General features: G+C 35.5%; 1 protein-coding gene across 2 annotated transcripts in view; it reads right to left on the bottom strand.

Moving 5' to 3' along the window:
* Positions 1–291: 291 nt before the first annotated feature.
* The window catches only part of LOC150104765 (uncharacterized), a 37,853-nt gene continuing 16,044 nt past the window's right edge, over positions 292–22,100 (bottom strand). For both annotated transcript variants that reach the window (XM_090395946.1, XM_090395947.1), the window contains exon 2: positions 292–5,040. In XM_090395946.1, coding sequence (XP_090252072.1) covers positions 3,876–5,006 — 1,131 coding nt within the window. In that variant the 5' untranslated portion in view covers positions 5,007–5,040 and the 3' untranslated portion in view covers positions 292–3,875. The remainder of the gene's footprint in view (positions 5,041–22,100) is intronic.

The raw sequence follows: 22,100 nt of genomic DNA, 5'->3' as shown, positions 1-22,100 counted from the left end.
TTCACTAGTAAATCTCTTATACTCAAACATACTAAGGACATTTTTCCTGAAGTTGAAGAATATCAGCTGTTTTATTTTTAGATATGCAACACAGATAAGCAGCCAGAGAAACAGTTTTGTGGATGGCATATTTGACAATCATTACTTGATTCCTTGCACTAGTTTACAACTGATATTAATACCCAGATGTCAAATATTCTGAAGATGAATTGGATTTGTAATTCATATACAGCATATTCTAATGTTTGTTATAGATATTTTATATGAAATGGAAATGAAACTACTATAAAATAAAATTATAACAAAGACGTAGACAAAATTTATCATCCCCAGTAATAAAATTACAACATATCTCATTGGTAAAAATATTTAAAATCTATATTTATTTGTTACCCACATCTTTGGAAATCAGTCAATTTGTGTTTGCTTACTGAATTTACGAACAGTAATACTTGCGAACTTTTTTTTTAAAGGATTTAGACATTTCATAAACTGGACATGCTATTACCTTTCAAATGCAACTACTTGATTATATTCTTATTTGTGAAAGCATAGTTATACTATTTGGCAACATAACTGACACAATCAAGCTAACAAGAGATCAATTTCCAGTTATATAAGTAACACTGACTAGATGATAAATCGCTAACATGGTGTGAGGTCATGAAGTGAGAGAAATAAAATACTGACTTGCTGGGATATTTTCATGGCTTATTTAGAAATGCAGACATAGGAACCAATATTAAAGAAATGTAAGTATTTTCATATTTCTTCTACTGATGATGTTCTACAACAGCATTCTAAAGAAGCATTCCAATTTCTGGTAGTGCTCTAGTTTTGGGATGTAAAAATATTGTTATCTTGGGCAAAGAGACCATGTGAAGATGTGTATAGACAAACACACACAAAAAGTTGATGTAATATACATGTTAAACTAGACCTATGAAGTGAAAGAACTATCAACAATCACTATGTACAGCACATTCACTTAAACATGTCACAATAAAAATTTTGTATCACTATTAGAAAAACAATCATTACAAAATAAATCATATTCCAAGCAAACATAATTTCCAACAAATTAAATTTATGATCAAAATGATAAAAATTAATGTTAGATTTGACTACAATACTCTAACAAGTGGATTTGTAGTATCAGTAAATGGCATTTGTAGTATTTGTAAATAGGCAATTTTTTCTCTTATGCTAATAAGTAACATTTTCATTACCTATATAAAACATTTTTTTTTAATAATTTAAGCAATTTCATAGCTATGTGGGAAGTTTTTGGTATTGAGACGACATTATACACCCTCTGTCCAAAAAGAAACCCAACTTTTCGAAAATAGAAGAAACTAGTGGCGCCACCTGTTGTATCTTTTTGTTGTCAAAAGCAGCAAACTTTATTAGTGTTATGTCAACTGTTTATGACATTTGTTTCATTAGAAGCCGAGTTATAATGAAAAGAGTGACAGCGTGTTTTGACGAATGGTCAGTTGTCACGATATTCATGCCATATGTGATGAATTCTCGCTATCAATCGCTTCAAAACTCACCATTGACCGTTTGGCCAGGCAAAATGAATTCTTTGTGGATAATGCCCTTGGAATCGTAGAAAGAAATCAGCATTGTCTTTACTTTTGACTTCAAGCGATTTTTTTTTCAGATGCCCCTCTTCTGGTGGTCTGCACTCTGCTTCAGGCTCATACTCAAAACACCACGTTTCGTCACCAGTAATGATTGTTTCAAGGAAGTCTGAGTCATTACGAGCGGTTTTAACGAGGTCTTTTGCAGTGTTCAATTCGGTACATTTTTTTGGTTGTCGATCAACTTGTGGGGAACAAATTGCGAATTCAATTTACGAAGGCCCAAACTCTAGGTCAAAATGTTGAGCACAGTTGATTTTGGAATCCCCAGTTCATCTTCAATCAATCTCATGGATGATTTCGAGTTTTCTTTGATGAAATCATGCACCTTTTGGATGTTAACTTCGCTCAGTCCAGTTTTTGGATGGCCCGACTTTTCATCATCCTCAAGTGTCTCACGGTCACTTGACTACGGGATAAGCATTCATCACCATATGCTTTTTGAAGCATTTGATGCGTTTTGGTAAAACTTTTACCAAGTTTAACACAAAAGTTAATCGCAGCTCTCTGTTTGAAACTCATTTTCCGTTCGTCAAAACATACTGTTACTCTTGGCACTATAACTCAGCTAATGAAACAAATGTCATAAACAGTCGACACAACACTAATGAAGGTTTCCGCTTTCAACAACAAAAAGACACAACAGGTGGCGCCACTGGTTTCTTCTATTTTCGAAAAGTTCGGTTTCTTTTTGGACAGATGGTGTAATATAAATAAGGAGTTTAATAAAAATAAGCAATTAAAATCTGACAAGTATCACACGTAATGAGTACACACATTACATGCATACATAAGTTTTACACATCCAAAGCCTATTAACAATTGATTACACATATTAGTTGTTTTTGTTAACTTCTCAACTGTTAAATATAATTGATAAACCAGAATACAAATGGTAAGTTCATTACTGTATGTGTGTTAGAACATTACTAGTTGTTGCTATCACGTTCTGTGGTATCACACATGCTACATCAGAAGTTAATGGCAGTTAAAGTTCTGATGAAAGCAGACTATACTTGCTGTTAAATTAAGCCTTGATTTTTATTGCATTGTACAGCATTTGCAAGGCTTCTTTAAATTTTATTGTAAAACAGTTATGATCAATATATGACATTTTTGTTTGCTGCCAGTGTACTTGATGACCAGTAGTGGCTGTGTGGAATGCCAATCCTGATTTATGCTCTCTTCTTTTTTCAATGTCTTTTACATGTTCAGACATGCAGATCTCTCTAGACCTTCCTGTCTGGACTACATAACAAATACCATAAGAGCAATGAATCTATTAAATGCCTGGTTTTATCAAGGGGTGATGAGGAGATTTTAGTGGATGTAGGAATCTCGATATTCTTTGTATAGGTAAAAAAAGCAACTTCTATGTTGTACTTGCAGAGCAATGCAGCCACTTTGTCTTTGACATCCTTGATTTAATGCAGCGTGATTGCATTCTTAAAATCTTTGTTTATATAAGGGAGTTGCAGGAAATGTATTAAAGAAGCTTTGCAAATACTTAGGATCCCTACACAATGCAATAAACATCAAGGCTTAATTTTACATCCAGTATGGTCTGCTTTCATCAAAAATTTAACTGTCACAAACTAGGATATAACACGTGTGATACCACAGAACACAATAGCAATAACTAGCAATGTTCCAATACACACATACAGAAACAAATTTACCATTTGTATTCTGATTTATCAATTATAATTAACAGCTGAGAAGTTATTAAAAACATCTAATATCTGCAATTAATTGTTAATAGGATTTTGTTGTGTAAAACTTTTATGTACCACTACCCCTGACGATGTGTCTTACGATGTATGAATCTGGTTGGGTTTTAATTGCTTATTTTTATTAAACTCCTTATTTATATTATAATGTGGTCTCAATACTGAAAACTTCCCACAGAACTGCTAAACCACAAAAACTTACACTCATATTATTTCATAGCTTTGTTTGCTCCATAAAATAATAAAACAAAACTCTAATTATGATCACAAAAATTCTTTAAATTAAAATAATTTTAAATGGCATTTGGTAACTTGTTTTAGTTTCATCACAGTTTATTCATTTGGTTATTAATGTATAATGTCTGAAATTTATCTTACATAAGTTACATATGCAAAATTTTACAGAGCAATGAATTTTTTTTCACTCCTCTATTAACTGGTTTCATCAACTAATTCTTTATTTGATTCATTCAGATTGCCAATGGACAACATATCTATTTCATGTGAAGTGATGCTCACTACTTTTTACTATTTCTTTTTCGGGATGAAATTTTCTAAGGTGGTATCGCAAACTGTTATAAAAGGCAAACTTTTTATCACACTTTCTACACTCATATGGCTTTTCACCAGTATGCAGTCGTCGATGTTCTTGCATGTGACGTGTATCAGGAAATTTTTTACTACAGTAATCACATTCAACTTTTCGTTCCCTAATGATCTTAATTCCTGCATGACGCTTCATATGATCTTTAAATGTGCTGAGATATTTCAGTTGCTTGCCACAAATTTCACAAGTATATGGAGTTTCACCAGTATGCTTTCGCATATGCATTTTTAAACAATGATGAAATTTAAAGCTCACTCCGCATTCTTTACAACATAATGGCCGTTCACTGGAATGGCATCGCATATGTTTCTGAAGATATTTAGAAAGTTTGAATGATTTCCCACACACTTCACATATATGATCTGATGTTTTGCTATGAGTCTTGAGATGAAAATTTAAACCACGTATTGTGCTAAACCATGAATGACAAACTGGACATTTAAATTGCAACTGCCTGTCATGATTAATTTTATGCTCCCTAAACCCACCATGACTCATAAAAGTTTTACCACACATATCACACTGATAGCGTGCAGTCTTCTCATGGCTTTGCATATGAATTTTTAAGTTAAACAACCGAACAAATGCTTTACCACAAAGGGAACATGAATGTGGTTTTATGCCAGTATGAATTTCCATGTGTCTTATTAATATCCACTTTGCTTTCATTTGAAGTCCACAAATATCACAAGTGACAGGAGATTTACATTTTCTTTTCTCTAATGTATTTTCGCAAACAAGATCCCTCTTTTTACCAACTTCCAAAGGAGAACCATTATTTTTAACAGTGCACTTTACATTTATATTTGACGTAACTTGTTTCCTTTCTAAGTCAGTTATATGATGATAATCTTCTTCACTTTCACATATCATATCCAGTGTTCGATTCTCATCAACATCTTTACTGCTTTGTTCCTTTCTGGTATATGATGATGAACTATTTGTAATGCTGTTTTCATTCAAAGGATTCTTGTTGGGAAGGGGATAAAGCTGAATAGCCATACCTGTGTAGATCTCTTCCATGTTTAGAGAGTTCCAATTACCTTATAATGATGTTCTGAAAAGAAAATAGAGAACATGAAATGAGATATTTAGGAATAGGACAATTTTATTAAACTGGAACTTTATATTGGCTTTATTAGTTGGCCAGAGATTTTTTGAAAAATATATACAATTGTCTACAAGTTTCACCAGCGGTTCTGTCTGGCTTCTTCAGGACATGTGTAACTACATGGAACTCAAAGTTTGCTGGTAAAAAAGGAGAATGGAGTAACACTGTGAAATAAATTAAACCGACGCGTAACATCATAAACATGGAATGTAGTTTATCAGTTATTGTTTTTATTGAGCGTGTTATATAGTTTTTAGCAAAATGAAATTCTGGTAAGCTGAGCAAACTTATTAGGCTTTTCCAGATGTCTTTCAGAATCATTCCTTGATTTCTGTTTAGATTTTCTCCAGGGCAGAGTACAATGGCCGTTCTTTGAAGTTTCTGCATTGAAAATCCTCTTCTATATAGGGCATGGAGCTTTTATCCCAATTGATGGTGTGGTTAGTGATCGAGAAGTGAGGAGGGGGGGTTAATCCTGAAGTATCTGTCCTGTTGGTGTTCACGTCTCCTACATGTTCTTTTTTTCGAATTTACAGGCTTCTCGATGTTTGTCCTACATAATTTAATCCACAGGAACATGGAATGTTGTACATACCTGCATATTTGAAGAAGGCATTAATGTCCTTTGGTGATCTTAAAATATGGCATATTGTCTTGACGGGTTTAAGAGTTGCTCGTAAGAAGGTCAAGACAATAAGCCATATTTTAAGATCACCAAAGGACATTAATGCCTTCTTCAAATATGCAGGTCAACATTCCATGTTCCTGTGGATTAATCAAAAATCGTGTATGTATTAGTTTCTGTTTGTTTCCAATTAATCCAAGAGAAAGAGCATAATTTTCAGATTTTAAAAGATTTTAATGTTTCAAGCATTATAACAAGATATATTATGCAGGCAGCACGCGCACACACACACACACAGACACACACACACACAAAAAGAGGTGCAATAAAGCACTGTATGATCAGGTGTGACACATGATGCTTATTGTGCGTCATGTGTCACACCTGATCATACAGTGCTTTATTGCACCTCTGTTTTTTTTTTTTTTTTTTTTCATAGAGTACAAATAGATGTGCATTTTTGGGATTTCTCAACATCTGAACAATTTCTATTCTTAAAGCCAGGTTTAGTGATTCAAAATATATATATGTTTTTAAATATCTTTAGGTGAGAGATGGATTTCATCACCCAGCGTGAGACTACCAACAAGTTAGTAGTCTCATGCAGGCATATTGAAGGCCAATAAACAGGGCAGTGTCTTTCATGCTGGCTTGAAACAAAGTTCCTTGTTTGGACTTTAAAGTAGGGTTTCCAGACTATGTAAAAGAAAATGTGTACAATAATAAAAATAAAAATAAAAGCCAACCCAAAGTACAAATGTCCTAATAGGTTTATAAATAAACCTTTCATGGGGATGAGGTGGGAAAGCCACATGAAAAAATGATAGTGAAATATGTTTTCAACAAAAACCTAGTGCTGAAAATTTACATTAAGAATTTCAATATGAAACATGGCATCATTGAACATGCTGAAAGATTTGAATTTATGTGTGTTAATTTAAATTCATGGTCAATCACCATGAAAGATATTATCATCAGTAAGAACAAATACCAAGACACTGAAAAGCATTTATAAGGCTCTACAAAAGTAGTTAACCAAGCAAAGTAATTTCAGTGCTTCTTAAAAAGAAACAGTTGAAGTTGAAAAAAAGATATAAACAGTCAACAAAAAAGATTTGTAAAAAAGTATAGACCACTTTCTTGAGATCCGAAAAAAGAGGATTGAAGATGCACGTTCAAATTTACAGCATCTTAATTTTTTTCTGGGGTGCATAAGGGTCAAAGCTGTATAACTGAGAGGAGACCTCCAAATAGCCTTTAAAGGGATGCGGACAACTGATCAGGGCTTCTGACCTAATGTCCAATTCTCACCTTCTCGCGGTGCACCCTGTTGGGTATCTACGTGGATACTGAACGAACGAGGATGGGTGGGCAATTTGGGATTTAGCCGACCAAATTGTATTCTTATTGGTTAAACCAAAATAAAAAATGTTGGTACGACATGACAGAATTTCATGCCAGCTGAGGCGTTGCTCGATTAAACAAGGACCCTGTTATTTTTGTCAAGGAATCAGGGCGAACAGCGAAAAGTCAGCTACTGAAACAAATCTGAAAACAAACCCCAACTCAACATCATCAAAGTTAAAGATCGGTACTATCAACATAACAAGCCTGAATGGCAAAGAAATGGAGCTAGCTGAGGAATTAGATAAGTACCAGATCGATATAATAGGGGTGACTGAAACAAAAAAAAGACAAAAACTGGTGAGATCTTTCTGAGCAATAAATACAAAATGTTATATTCAGGCAATGACAATCAAGGAAAAGAAGTAGTAGCCATAGTATTCAACACTAAATATGAGGCTAATCTTCTTGAATGGCAGTCAGTCTCAAGTAGAGTAATGTGGGCAAATATGAGAATGGGGAACTGGACAATGAGACTTATTTGTGCCTATGGTCCCACAGAAGGTTCTACTAAGGTAGAAGTGGAGGAATTTTTTGAGGCTCTAGAGAAAGCTACTGACACAATGAAAAAGGAAAAGTTGGTCCTTGTTGGGGATCTAAATAGCAGAGTAGGAAATGATTGTGAGACATACAAAAATTTTTTGGGAAAAAATTTGAGAAAAGAGCAAAGCTAATAATAATGGCAAATATCTGTTGGATTTCTGCTCAGGACATGGACTGGTTATTATAACACCATGTTCCAACATAAAAATGTGCACAAATTCACATGGAGAGAAGAGGCAAGGTATAAGAAAAGTCTCATTGAACATGTTATTGTTAAAGAGGCAGTGAAGGAAAAGAAGAAAACATATCAAACGTTCCTGGCAAATAAGTCAGTTTGTGCTCTTAGAGAATACAGAGACAAATGTAAGAAAGCTAAACAAAAGTCATGGCAGGACTTTGGGAAGAATATAGAAAATAAATATCAAGAAGGTGGGAAAATATTCTGGAGGTTGTTGAAGAGGCTTAGGAATGGAGGAAAGAGTGCTGTGAAAGGAGTTAGAGATGATAAAGGTGACATGAAAACAAGAGAAAAAGATATCCTCGAAGTATGGAGTAATTACTTTGAAAAACTGCTAAATGAAACAAGAAGTGATGACAGCACAGTGGTAAAAAACACTGACCAGGCATGCAGTCAGGAATACATATCCATACTTGAAGTAGAAAAAGCCATCAAAGACTTGAAATGTGGAAAGGCAGCAGGAGTAGATGATATTCAACCAGAAATGCTGAAGTATGGTGGTATAAGAGTCTTACATTGGCTGCACTGCATAGTTCAGAAAGCCTGGACAGAGGGACGAATTCCAAATGATTGGTGTAGAGCTCTCATATTACCCATATATAAAAAGGGAAATAAAACTGAATGTGAGAATTACAGAGGTATTTCCCTATTGAGTGTTCCTGGCAAGATCTATGCAAGTATACTTGAGAAACGGTTGAGAAGAATTGTGGAAGAAAAGCTCGGTGAAGAACAAGCTGGATTCAGGCCAAATCGAGGCTGTCAGGATCGGATCTTCACTTTATGACAAATAGCCGAGAAAGCATGGAAATATAACAGAGATCTGTATTTAAGTTTTGTCGATCTGGAAAAGGCATATGACAAGGTGCCAAGAGAGAAGCTATTCAATACGCTACAGTTATATTGTGTCAATGGAGCATTATATCAAGCAATATTTAGTCTTTATTTGAAGGATGTAGAGGAAGATGGTTTAATGTTAAATCTGATGTGAGACAAGGATGTACATTATCCCCTCTGTTATTCATTATCTATATGGATCACATTATTAAAGAAAGTGGTATTAAACATGATATCAAAATTGGAGATGTTAGTGTCAGCTCTTTGTTTTATGCAGACGATGTTATACTTATCAATAAATCCACTACGAGTCTGCAAAATTCCTTGACTAAATTGAATAGCTGTTGTAATAGATATGGTATGAAGGTCAGCAATAAAAAGACAAAGAAAATGAAAATAGACAGAATCGTTGAAAATGTCAACTGCATTGTGAATGGAGAACCTGCAGAACAAGTAAAACATTTCACCTACTTAGGCACAATTTTTAGTGAAGATGGTAAATTAAATATGGAAATAGAGAACAGAATCAATAAAGCTGGTATAGTAGGAAGTCAATTGAATAATTTCATATGGAATAAGAGAGAAACACTAAATTTGCTGTATACAAGACAGTGTTCAAACCAGTTTTAACTTATGGATATGAGAGCTGGGTCAGAAGTAAAACACTTGACCAAAGACTAAAGACCGCAGATATAAGAGTCCTGAGAAAGATTATAGGCGTGAACAGATGGCATCAATGGCAATATCATATTAAAAATGAGGATATTAGGAAAGAACTTGACATTGTCAACATCCAGGAATGCGTTAGCAGAGCTAATTTCAGGTGGTATGTTCACTTAAACAGAATGGGCAAAGGAAGATTAGCAAAACAAGTGTTCTCTGCCAGGTTGGCAGGAAAACGACCCAGAGGAAGACCAAGATATAGGTGGATTGATACGGTACAATGTGCCTTCGACGATAGAAATATAAGATCTGATAATGTTGGAGTCTTGACAAGTAACAGACTCATTTGGAGGAAAATTGTAGATAGGAAGTTAGTAATGATGTAATTTTTTTCATGTAGTACTATCATATCCTGTATACCCCTTGAGGGTACATGGCAGGAATTTGATGATGATGATGATAAATTTTTTGTTAATTTTTTTAAATTTTTTTTAAAATCAAAGTATCATTTACCGTTATGTTTATTTTATCATACATATGAAAGTGGTCTGAAAAGTTCTCGGCCTCAATCATAGATGGCAACACTATTGGCAAGATTTTTTTTTCTAAGTTGGTACATCTGTCATACGCATCCATGTGAAATTGCAAGTCATTCTATACAAGTAGTTTGCTTCATACAGTTGTCTGAAGCAAAAGTGTTGCCTGTATCCCTTGAAATGGATAAAATTGAGTATCAAGCGGTTATAAAATTCTTTGTAAAAGAAGGTTTAACGCCAAAAGAAATTCATTCGAAGTTCATAAAAGTTTATTGGCGTTCTTCTCCTTCGTTTTCGACAATTAAGAAATGGGCTGCTCAGTTTAAATGTGGCTGTACCAGCCTTAAAGATGATCCATGGGAAGGATGTCCAAAACAAAGTGTAACAACACCACAAATCATTGATCAAGTGCACGATACGGTATTGGATGACCAGTCAGTCAAAGTGCGTGAAATTGCTGACTATGGGCATTTCAAAAGAATGTGTAGGATATATTTTGCATGAAGAATTACAAATGAAAAAGCTTTGCGCAAGATGGATGCTGTGCTTGCTCACAGCAGATCAAAAATGCACTAACATGAAAATCTCTGAACAATGCTTGGAGCACTTTAACAAGAACAAAATTGATTTTTGCATCGATTTATTACTATGGATGAGGCTTGGATTCACCATTACACACCAGAATCCAAACAGCAATCAAAACGGTGTTGCTGGTTGTTCAGTGCCAAAGAAGATAAAGTCGGTTCCATCAGCAGGACAGATCATGGCATCAGTGTTTTGGGATGCTTAAAGGCATTTTGTTTATTAATTATCTTGAAAAGAGTAAGACAATAACCGGAATATTAATCTGATCTTTTAACCAGATTAGATGAAAAAAATTTGCGCGAAAAGACCCAGTTTTCAGAAGGAAAAAATCACCTTTCATCAGGACAATGCAACTGCCCGCAAAGGTGTTTTGGCAATGGGAAAATTAAGGGATCTGCATTATGAATTGTTGGAACATCCACCCTATTCTCCAGATTTGGCTCCCCCTCTGACTTCTATTTCTTCCTCAAACTAAATCTCTTGCTCACTGGTCAGTGTTTTTCTTTGAAATCAAGAGGTGATTGCAGTTTTGGAGAGGTATTTTGCAAATCTTACTGAGAACCCACTGCAGAGATGGGATAATGGTGCTGGATCATTGCTGGAATAAATGTATTAGTCTTAAGGGAGATTATGTTGAAAAATAAAACTAATTTTGAAATAATAGATTAATTTTTTCATTGTTAGGCAGAGAACTTTTCTGACCACCCTCGTATTTTCTTGAAAAATGAATGGTCATAAAAGCATTTTTTAAATATTTTCTTTACTAAACATAACCTTCAAAGTTATGTTTAATAACTTATCAACATCTTAATAACATCATTATATCAGGTCATCTCAAAAGTAATGTCGTTTTAAGCATTACGTTTTGAAAGATATTAAAAGATAAATCACTTGTTAATTTAATCAAGTATATATTCTACATTTGAATCAATAACGCTCTTCCAACATTGTGAAAGCTTTATAATATGCCATTTCTATAGAATTTACAAGGTTTGAAGACAAAGAAGTTGCATAGGCTCAATTTCAGCGCCTGTAATGTATCGCATTGTTTTTCATTAATGAAATGTTGCAAACTTCGAAATAAGTGGTGATCTGAAGGTGCAAGATCAGAAGAATATGGAGGATGTGGAAGCTTTTCCCAGCTGAGTACTCAATCTTGGTACAGGTGATTCTTGCACTATGAGGATGCACATTATCATATTGAAAAACAACACTCTTTAAGAGTGAAGAGGGTCATCAGAGATTTGAGTGGCTTCTGCTTCTCATCCTGCTTGGTCAGTGGTGATGGAGTAGAGGAGCCAGTTGGAATTGTGGACATTGAAGTCACCCAGGAAGATAGATAGCTGGATTGCAGTTGGTCAAGTTTCATGCAAAGATAAATATAAAGAAATCCAAATGAAAGTTGCTAAATCGGACAAGGAAACCTTGAGCCAGAGAAGGCCAAAAGCAGGGGATTCTAAATTAGACATTCTCGCAGGCTATGTCAGATTCCACAAAAGGTGGAGGTGCTGTAAAAATTCGATGTAACTTCAAAACGACAAAGCATTTTCATCAATTTTTACAGAGGTCAAGTCCTGTAAGATAGATAGAAAAATAATCTTGTATATCTGTATATAGTTAAAGCTAAACGTTAATATAAATAATCCTATGGGAATTGACTGTGCTTACTGCTCTAAGAAGGAAATTTCTAGAATGTAACAAACGGGCAATACCTTGCCACCAGAAATGTTGTATGATAGCTCCTTATAAGGATATATGAGAGTTGTTTGGGAGCTCCACTTGTAAACACCTTCGAGGTCAGTGCCAAACAGACAACCAAACTTCAGACAGCTTCCGCTGCCCAATGAATAGGATTAAAGGAGTGCAGTAGGAGAACAAAGAAAGGGGTCAGCGTTAGTGAAAGATCAAGAGAGTGCACCGAAATATTCGGGGTCCCAATCTTCGTGCAGGGATCCAAAAAGGGATGAATGAAAGGCGTTGGCTAGAAGAATGGATATTGGTTTTCCATCGTTTTGCCCACAGGAAATCTATCAGAGGTCCATCGTCAAGGAAGTGACTTTTTGGAGAAGTCATGTCAGAAGTCTGAAGGGATGATGATGGGAGCCGATCCGCCAGGCAGAGATTAGACCTGATGACAATCTTCGCCGGGAGCTATTTTCCAAAGAGAAAATTTCCAGTTGGAAGGAACTACTCCGTTATGTTAATGCACATGCAAAGTACTCCACATGCCAAAAGCCTTCACCGAAGTACCGGAAAGACAGCAGTTGTCAGTGTCAATAAAATCCAACACCGGTGTATGAAGGGAGTAAAACCTGATACGGAAGGAAAGATCAGGATCCCAATCTGAAGGCAAGGAATAAAATTCGCACAGTGCGTAGCAGCTCTAATGAATTCGATCGATCATTTTACTAATTTTTGTGAAATATAGGAGAACTTTATTAGTGGATTGTTAAGTTTAAAGTGCTGAATTTGGGAAGAATTAATGAATGAATTTTAATGGTTGATAATAATAGAAGATCATGTGTGAAATAAGTAGAGTAACAGTTTGTTAATAGTAAAATTGCCTATGAAACTAACTTAGAAAAATATAAAGGAATGAATATTTATGTATCATGATAATCCAGATCATCTATGTAATAGTTGAAGGTTATCAATTTGATAGCAGTACAGTTGCCTAGGATATTAATTTAGTATTGGAAAAGATTGAGTATTTATGTGTCATGGTAATCTTGAAATGATAAAGTAATTTAACTTGATTTTTTATTTTAGAGTTAAACTGAGTATCTATCTTTAACGGAATTATAGTGTAAATTGTTTTGTTGTTAATAAATATGTTTTTCAATTGTCAATAGAGTATCGCCTGTACTTTAATTTTTCGATGCACTGTTCCGAAATAAATTAGAGCCTATTTGCGGGAACCCAAGAGATAATTAGAAGGGATAATTATTGGAACATGAATGTAAAGTAATAATTGAATGGAGATAGTTTGAGTTTAAGGGAAAAACTACTGGACGCACTTACCACAATTATTGCTAGGAAACGAACACCGGTGATGCAGCTTATCAAATAAACTTTCTGGTGTTCGAGGAATAAGTAGGGAAGTGTGGAAGGCAGTTAATAGAAAGGGAGTTTATGCATTAAGGGAAAACATATATAGGAAGGAATAGAACAACATTACAAAGGCGCAGCCGACTGCATAGGGCATAAAGTTAAAGAGAGAGAGTAAAGGTAAAGAATGATAATGATTATTGAGATTGAAAGAGACAGGAATAGATTAAGGTTGAGATATAAAAAAGCAAGATTAAAAGGAGATAGATTAAAAAGTTATAAGAAGAAAAATATACCTCCCCCCTGTTTACAGTGTCACCCTTATGGTGGACAGTAGTAGGTGTAGCTGCGATCTGAATTTCTGTCAGAAATTTGCAAGTGATGGTGGATGTCATTTATGTTAATGCCATGATTGTTAGTGAAGTGGCTGTGAAAGGGAATTTTTACAAAAGAGATTCTGGTAAGGTTTGTATGTTGTGATGTGACTTTTTTTTTTGATGGGATTAGTTTATGAGGGAAATTCACTTTTGTCTCAGTGTTACTGTTGTTGTTGTTGGTGAGAATCTTCATAGGTTTGATCAGACAGAAGGATATAGTGGGGATATGCAGCGAGAGAAGATAGACTATTGGACATGATTTCCATACAGAGAGAAACCAGTTTCCATACTATGACGTGGCCTTGACAGTGTCTCCCTTTCCAAGCACGATCTGGCAGAGTATGTGGCAGAAGGATTATGCACCAGTTGATCAGGAAACCTCTTGACTCATTACTGACAGGTTTGAGGAATGGAGAAGTTTCTGGGTCTCTAAGTATATTTGTCATGGCCTTGAAGGGCATCACTCACACTGTATGCAGAAGAGAAGAGAACAGAACAGAAACTGGAATCCCTGCTCTGGAGACCTCCAATAAGTCAGGTGGTGGTATTTTGTTGAGTGATGCTTAAGCTACATATTCTGCATTTAAAATTAAAAAAAAAAAAAAAAAAAAATTTTGTCATGGCCTTGAAGGGCATCACTCACACTGTATGCAGAAGAGAAGAGAACAGAACAGAAACTGGAATCCCTGCTCTGGAGACCTCCAATAAGTCAGGTGGTGGTATTTTGTTGAGTGATGCTTAAGCTACATATTCTGCATTTAAAATTAAAAAAAAAAAAAAAAAAAAAAAAAAAAAAAGGAGAATATTTGATGTAAAATAGGGTATTAAGACAAGGCTGAATGCTGTCCCTATTGTTATTCAATGATTAGGATCACATTATGAAGTGGCATTAAACCTGATATCAAATGGGAAATATGCAACTCAGCTTGTTACTTTATGCAAATGATGTTACACTTCTAAATAAATAATAATAATTATTATATGGGAAACTCTATGGAGTCTATAGACTCCGAGGACTTTAAATGCTAACAACATTGAGTTCTTTCTAATATCTCCATTTTAATATTAGTGTGCTGTTTGTTCACCCTGAATTTCAATAAATCCAGTACGTCTTCAGGACTCTTCACTACTGCCTCGGGATTAGAATGTGAAGTATGAGGACAGATTAAGGGAATGTGGTCTGCAGAGTTTAATAGATAGGAGGAGGAGAGGTTTGATTGAGATGTAAGTTGGTGACAGGAGCCTATCATAGATACAGGGGAATTATTGCATAGGATAATGGGTAATGAAACAACAAGACGTCATTCCTGCAAACTTCATAGGTCAAATGAATAAAGAAGTGAAAAAGAGATTTTTTTGCACAGTAGGTGGTGAATGAGTGGAGTGTGATGTCAAGAGTGGCTAACAAGAGCTCTAAAACTGAATGTCTTAAAGGGATATCATAGTTATTGTGGTCTGTGAGTGTTCAATCTCCTATGATGAGTCTTCAGATCCCCACTGAGGCTTGAAAGTAATATTAATACTAAACTGAACACCTACTATAACAATTTTGGTAAGAAAATTAGTAATAAAAAAGACAAAAATTAAGGAAATAAGCAGGAAAATAAAAAACATCAACTGCACGATCAATGGAGAACTGCCATTTTGATGCCAAAAATTAAAAACCCAGAAGATGATCAAGATTCAGATGGATTGATGCAGTTCATAAAGCCTTAGAAGACTGAAATTTTAGATGTGAAAACACCCTTCAGTAATGTATATGTTTCTATCATCTCCTCTTTTCCATCTATATTCCACACACTTTCTATCTATTCTCAAAATATACATTCCACTCAAATATCATTCAATTCACTCCAGCACTTCTTGTTCCCAACCAACTCAGGTGACCAATTGGCATACAGTAGTCAAGAGTAGCCATACACAATCTTATAAAGATGGACAATAACATTCCTATCTCTATTTCACAATGTATTCTTCAATATCAAAGTGATCTTTTGAGCAATTCTATCCACTTTTGAAAAAATGCTTTCTAGACTTCAATTTCCTGTTTGCCATAATTCCCAAATCACTAGCTTCATCAATTTCCTGCAGTCCAGTTGTCAATATAATATACAGCAAGCCATCTTTTCATCCTAAAATATGACTTTACACTTTGCTTCATTATATTGATAGCTATTGTCCTTTTCCTACACTGGCAGTGTCTTCTAATCCTGAGATCTCTATGTTATGAACTATTGCTCCACCCTAGTTTTACATCATCTTCATAATAATAATAAATAAATAATGAATATTCTTCTTCTTCAAATCATTCCCTATATCATAGATGGCATACCAGAGGTAGCACTTCCAAGAATTTTGCTGGCATGTCAATGATTTACAGGTGACATCCTTTTATACACTTAAAAATTATTCAACCTGTTTTTTAATTGTTAAAATATGTACAAGTTAAATTTTGTTTAACACCAGAGAGTAGTTATGAAGATGTGCAAAGATTGTCGGAATAAGTGAGACATGGTTGGAAGAGGATGACATCCTGACAGGAATACAGATGGAAGGGTATGATGTGTTTCGTGAGGACAGAAGGAGTAAAAAGGGAGTGGGAGTGTTATTGATGATAGAGAAACAGTTATGTCCATATAAAGTAGAGATGCAAGAGGGAAATAGTGCCAGTGGTTTCGAGGCAGTATGGTGTGAGATAGAGGTGAATAGAATCAAATACTTGGTGGGATGTTGTTATAGACCAGGTAATGTGGATGGTGGTGATAATGAACTGTACAATCAAATTAGCCAAGTAAATAAGAAAAGGGTTATTTTAATTATGGCAATATAGACTGGAATGATGAGATAGCAACTGAAATTAAAGAAAATGAGTTTCTTGAGTTTTTGAGGGATAACTACCTCAGATAGTATGTAACAGAGGGCATACGAGGATTGAGGATCTTGGATTTGGTCATCTCATCAGAGGATGTAATTATGAGGTGTCAAATCATCCACCAATTGGTGAGAGTGACCATGAGGTGATTACCTGGGTGGTTGTCAGCAGTGCGAGGACCTCTGTGAGAAAAGGGTATATGTAGAACTACAAGGGGGGTGATTATGAAGAGCTCAGGCGACAGCTTGCAGGTGTAGCATGGAACGAGGGGTTAGCTGGAAAAGAGATCAATGCAGCTTGGGGGATTTTCAAAAACTGTTTAGTAGATGCAATGTCTAAATGTATTCCAAGGGTGAGAAGGTCAAATAAGGTGGGTGTGAGATGGATGAATAAAAAAGATTAAGTATGCGATACAGAGAAAAAGGACATTGTAGAGGCAGCATAAGAGAAGTGGAAATAACCAATTCCATTAGGTCTACAAAGATCAAGCAAGGAGGGTGACTTGGTTGGTGAGGGTAGCTAAAGAGAGGTATGAACAGCAGTTGGCCAATGAAGCCAAAAAGAATCCTAAGGAGTTCTTTCGATATGTAGCCAGCAAAAGAAAGAATAATTATGGAAGGATGACTATGATTGGAGAAAATGGTATAAAGACAGCTGATGCAGAATGTGTGGTGGAGATACTTAATGAGCAGTTCATACAGATCTTTCAGTCTTGTGAATGTGACTTCATGGAGGGATTGAGAGCAATTGATGATGGGGAGAGGACTGACTGTAGGTGAGCAAGAGGTGTATGGGGAGTTGAGTAAACTAGATGTTAATAAGGCTGTGGGACTTGATAATATATCACTACGTATTCTGAAAGAATGTGCCAGGGAGTTGACATCTGCCTTGACCTATTTTTTTAATATGAGTCTTGCACTTGGTCAAATTCCTAAGGAGTGGAAGGAGGGCAAGATTGTGCCACTTCATAAAGGAGGTGATTGAACTCAAGCATCAAACTATAGGCCTATCTGTGTGTCAGGTGTTGTGGTTAAGTTGTTGGAGAAGCTTGTGAGAACTAGGATCCAGAGTTGGGTTGATAACAATGGTATTATCTTTGATGGACAGCATGAATTTGCTAAAGGGAGGTCATTTTAGTAATCTATTTACTTATTACAATAAAGTGACTGCTTCCTTGGACAGAGGAAAAGGATACACAGTAATATACTTGGATTTCACAAAGGCTTTTGATAGAGTACTTCATGATAGGTTGACAGTCAAACTAGAGCAGATGGGGTTGGATGGATATTAGATTGGTGCATTGGATTGGAGACTGACTATCTGATAGGTATCAACAAGTTGTGTATTGGGGAGCGATATCCAGGAAAAGGAGTCACTAGAGGAGTGCTGCAGCAGTCTGTTTTAGGTCCATTACTGTTTAACTTGTATATTAATGATATAGGTGAGGATTTGGATGGAGATATTCAGTTGTTTGCAGATGATGCAAAGTTGGGACGAATCATGAAGTGTAATGAAGATGTTGTGGCCTTACAGGAAGAATTGAATAGATTGAGTGATTGGGCATGGAAATGGGGGATGTTAGTTCAATGTAGCAAAATGTAAGTTTAAAATTTGGAAAACAAAGATGGGATGCAGAATTTATGCTTGGTGAGAATATATTGTTGGAGGTAGAGGAAATAAGAGATCTAGGGGTGATAGTGTATAAGGATCTAAAATTTAGGGGACACATCACCAAAATTGTGAAGACAACACAAAGGCTTCTGGAAATGATGCAGAGGACATTGACTTGTAGAAGTAGGGAGATTCTTGTTCCGTTGTATAAGGCTTTGATTAGGCCACACATGGACTATTGCCCAGATTTGGTCACCGAGTTTTCAGAAGGATGAAGAGATGTTGGAAAGGGTCCAAAGGAGACTGATTAAGGTAGTTTCTGACCTCTGGAATGTCGAGTATGAGGAAAGATTGAGAAGATGTAATTTGCAGAGTCTGGTGGACAGGAGGAAGAGGGGGAGATATGATAGAGACCTACAAGTTGGTAAGGGGTTGTTATAGGATCAATGCTGGAGAAGTTTTACAGAAAATAGCAGGAGATCAGGGGAGAACCAGAGGTCATCCCTGGAAACTGTATAAAGATGGTGTGAGTAGGGGAGTGAGGGAGGTTTTCTCGTGCAGAGTTGTGAATGATTGGAATGCCTTGCCTGAGAATGTGGTGTCTGCAAAGAGTTTGAATGTGTTTAAAACATGGTATGATGAGCTGTGTGTGTGATAAAAGGACCTCCAAGATTAGTCTTTGACTCCATGAGGTCTTGGGGTGGTGGTAGTAATAATAATAATATGATTGGTGTGGTATTAACAAAAGGTCGCTTGACCCAAAGACAAAGGTAACCTACAATTGTTGAGTTGAAATGCTAATTCTCTTCAACCGAATTTCATAACATGTGAAACTGTCATAACAACACTCACGATATATTTCTTAGTTTTAACACATTCACGACGGAGTGTGGTTTATTGTTCTGACGGAACTTTCTTTATCAGTGGGCTCAACTCACACAAAGTTTCAACCTTTGGTTGAATTTTATTTCTTCTTGTTTGCATTTGAGCTAGCACAGAAACTCACATATGCATTATATGGTATATTTCAATTTGTGGTAGAATTTTATTTGAAGTTAGCCTTTGTGATCTGTCATAATGACATCAAGAATTTCAAATGCAATAAAACAAACACTTATTTCATGTAATTGAAAAATTGGACAAAAGTTTGTAGTTAGATATTGTTTCCGGTGAAACATATAGTTTTGCTTGAGTCTATACAGCATAGTTTCTGTGAGAGGGGACATGTGATTCATTAGTTAGCACCGTTTTTATTCTAGCTGTCTCTAATTGCACTATATGTTGAGAAATATACTACACAGACTGCAAAAGCCTCTGTACCTTAATCAGGGATATAATAAAACTACTTGTTTTTATTGCATCTGCAGTATAATGGCTGTTGGGGAGGGAGTGTTGCTAACTGCAGGGAGCGAGTTACTATCACCTCAATATGAACATGTTTAAACATTTTTTGTGTGCGAGGCATATGCAACACTTTTTAATGTCTTTTTTTGTAAAGTAAAATGAGGGGGACCAGTTATACCTGAGGGCGAGTTATTTTCGAGTAAATATGGTAAGCGTTTCGCCGACAAGTTGACATTCTTCTGCTGCTTCCCTTGCTCAGGTAACTTCGATGGTGAGTTACAATGCATAAATATTTTTCTCACTACTGTTTCTTTCTTTTTTTTTTTCAAACCAACATAATGAAAATCAATTTACTAACACAATAATCAGTTTTACACTGAATAACATTATAAATTTATATATAAATAAATAAATATTATAAATAAAATAAAATATTATTTATAAAATATTATAAATATTTAATTTTTTATCTTTACAAATCGAGCAACTCGAATTGTAAATTTTTGGCACGCGCACATAAAAAGGTTCACCACCACTGCCCTATATCTTTAATGTACAAATTAAACAGAAGTAATATTAATATTACTTCTTATGAATATGACCATCATTCAGGTTTATGCACCTACTACAGAGGCACCAGAAGAAGATATTGAAGAATTTTATGGCAAGTTACAAGAAGTGATAGATGCAACACCCAAGCGAGATTTATGGCTACTTATCGGAGATTGGAATGGAAAAGTGGGAGACACTGAGGGACAAGGAATAACAGGTCATTTTGGTTTAGGTATTCGTAACACTGCAGGGAAGAGACTAATTGAGTTTTATGCAGAGAATTCTTTGTTGCTGACACCTTCTTTAAACAGCACAAAAGAAGATTGTACACATGGATATCATCTGATGGACAATACAGAAATCAAATTGACTATATACTTAGACAAAGAAGATGAAGAAGTGCAATTCAGTCTGTCAAGACTTTTCCAGGTGCATGACTGTGGAACAGAGTATGGGTTATAAGTGGCTACGATACATGTGAAATTACGGAAACTGAAATAACACAAATGTCGATCAGATATGATCTTGGAAACATACCATCTGAATACAATATTAGCATACAGAACAGATTCAACACACTCAATTCGTGTGAAAGAGAACCAGATGAACTATGGGAAGAGATTAAAGATATAATTAAAACAGAAGCAAAGAAGAATATTCCAACAGTTTGTAAGAAGAAGTCCAAATGGCTGTCAGAAGATGCCATCAAAACTGCTCAGGAAAGGAGGAAAATGAAGGCCACAGGAAATTTGCAAGGAGTACGGCATTTGAATGCAGAGTTTCAACGACAAGCCAGAAGAGACAAGGAAAAATACTTTAACCAGGAATGCCAACAAGAAGAAGACCAAAACAAGAGATCTTTTTAAAAAGATCAGAGAACTAACAGGGAAGTTTAGTACCAAGGTGACAATATTGAAAAGTAAACACAAAGAATATCTTACAGAAGCTGCAGACACATCAAAGAAACGTGAAAAGAGTATACAGAAGCCCTTTACAGAAAGGACTCCAAAATTACTGAGAAATTTGAAGAGCAGGATTATACACAGGAGCCAGTACCACTGGAGAGTGAAGTGAGGTGGGCACTGCAACAGCTATCCAGTAAGAAGGCACCAGGAAATGGAATCAGTGGTGTAACTAGAGCTCTTGCCACCCCTCTCACAATACATACCAAAAATACTACAAAAAGTCGAAACGACTTATAGGGAAATAAATTAAAAATCTATGTTTATTTTTGAAGTAAAACTTTAATTTCAACATTCTAAAATGTTATTTTTCTTGCTTTTCTGCTAGCAAAATCGTTGATGACATTGGTGAAGGTCTATTTCATAGTAATATAGGTAATTCTTTATAAATTTTATTTAGAAAAACTCCTCTCACAACTAGCAACACTTACAGCAATTGTGAGGAAAATTTGCAGTAGTATTACAATATTTGGAACTGAGTTCTCGAGACTGTATTTTAGAATTAAGTGCAAAAGTTCAAAAAGGTTCAAAGTGTTGCCAGGGGTGGACCCCCCCCCCCCCTCTAGCTACGCTTCTGGATGGACTACCTATTGAGCTGCCAAAGCCCTGAGAGAAGAGGCAGTTTAAATTTTAACAGCTCTATGTCAACGAATTTGGATCACAACTATATGGCTTAGGGAATAAAAAAAATCAGTTTATATATCTTTATTGAAGAAAGGCGATGCAAGAGAGAGTGCAAAAATTACAGAACTATAGCACTGATTTCTCATGAAAGTAGTCTTACTTAAGATCATTCAGAAAAGACTGGAACC

Source organism: Typopeltis vanoorti, chromosome 7 (genome assembly GCF_054136105.1).
Source record: "Typopeltis vanoorti isolate ZY-2024b chromosome 7, IOZ_Tvanoo_1.0, whole genome shotgun sequence".
Classification (NCBI taxonomy): domain Eukaryota; kingdom Metazoa; phylum Arthropoda; class Arachnida; order Uropygi; family Thelyphonidae; genus Typopeltis; species Typopeltis vanoorti.
The sequence above is the reverse complement of the archived record's forward strand: the minus strand, read 5'-3'. Positions and strand labels throughout refer to the sequence as shown.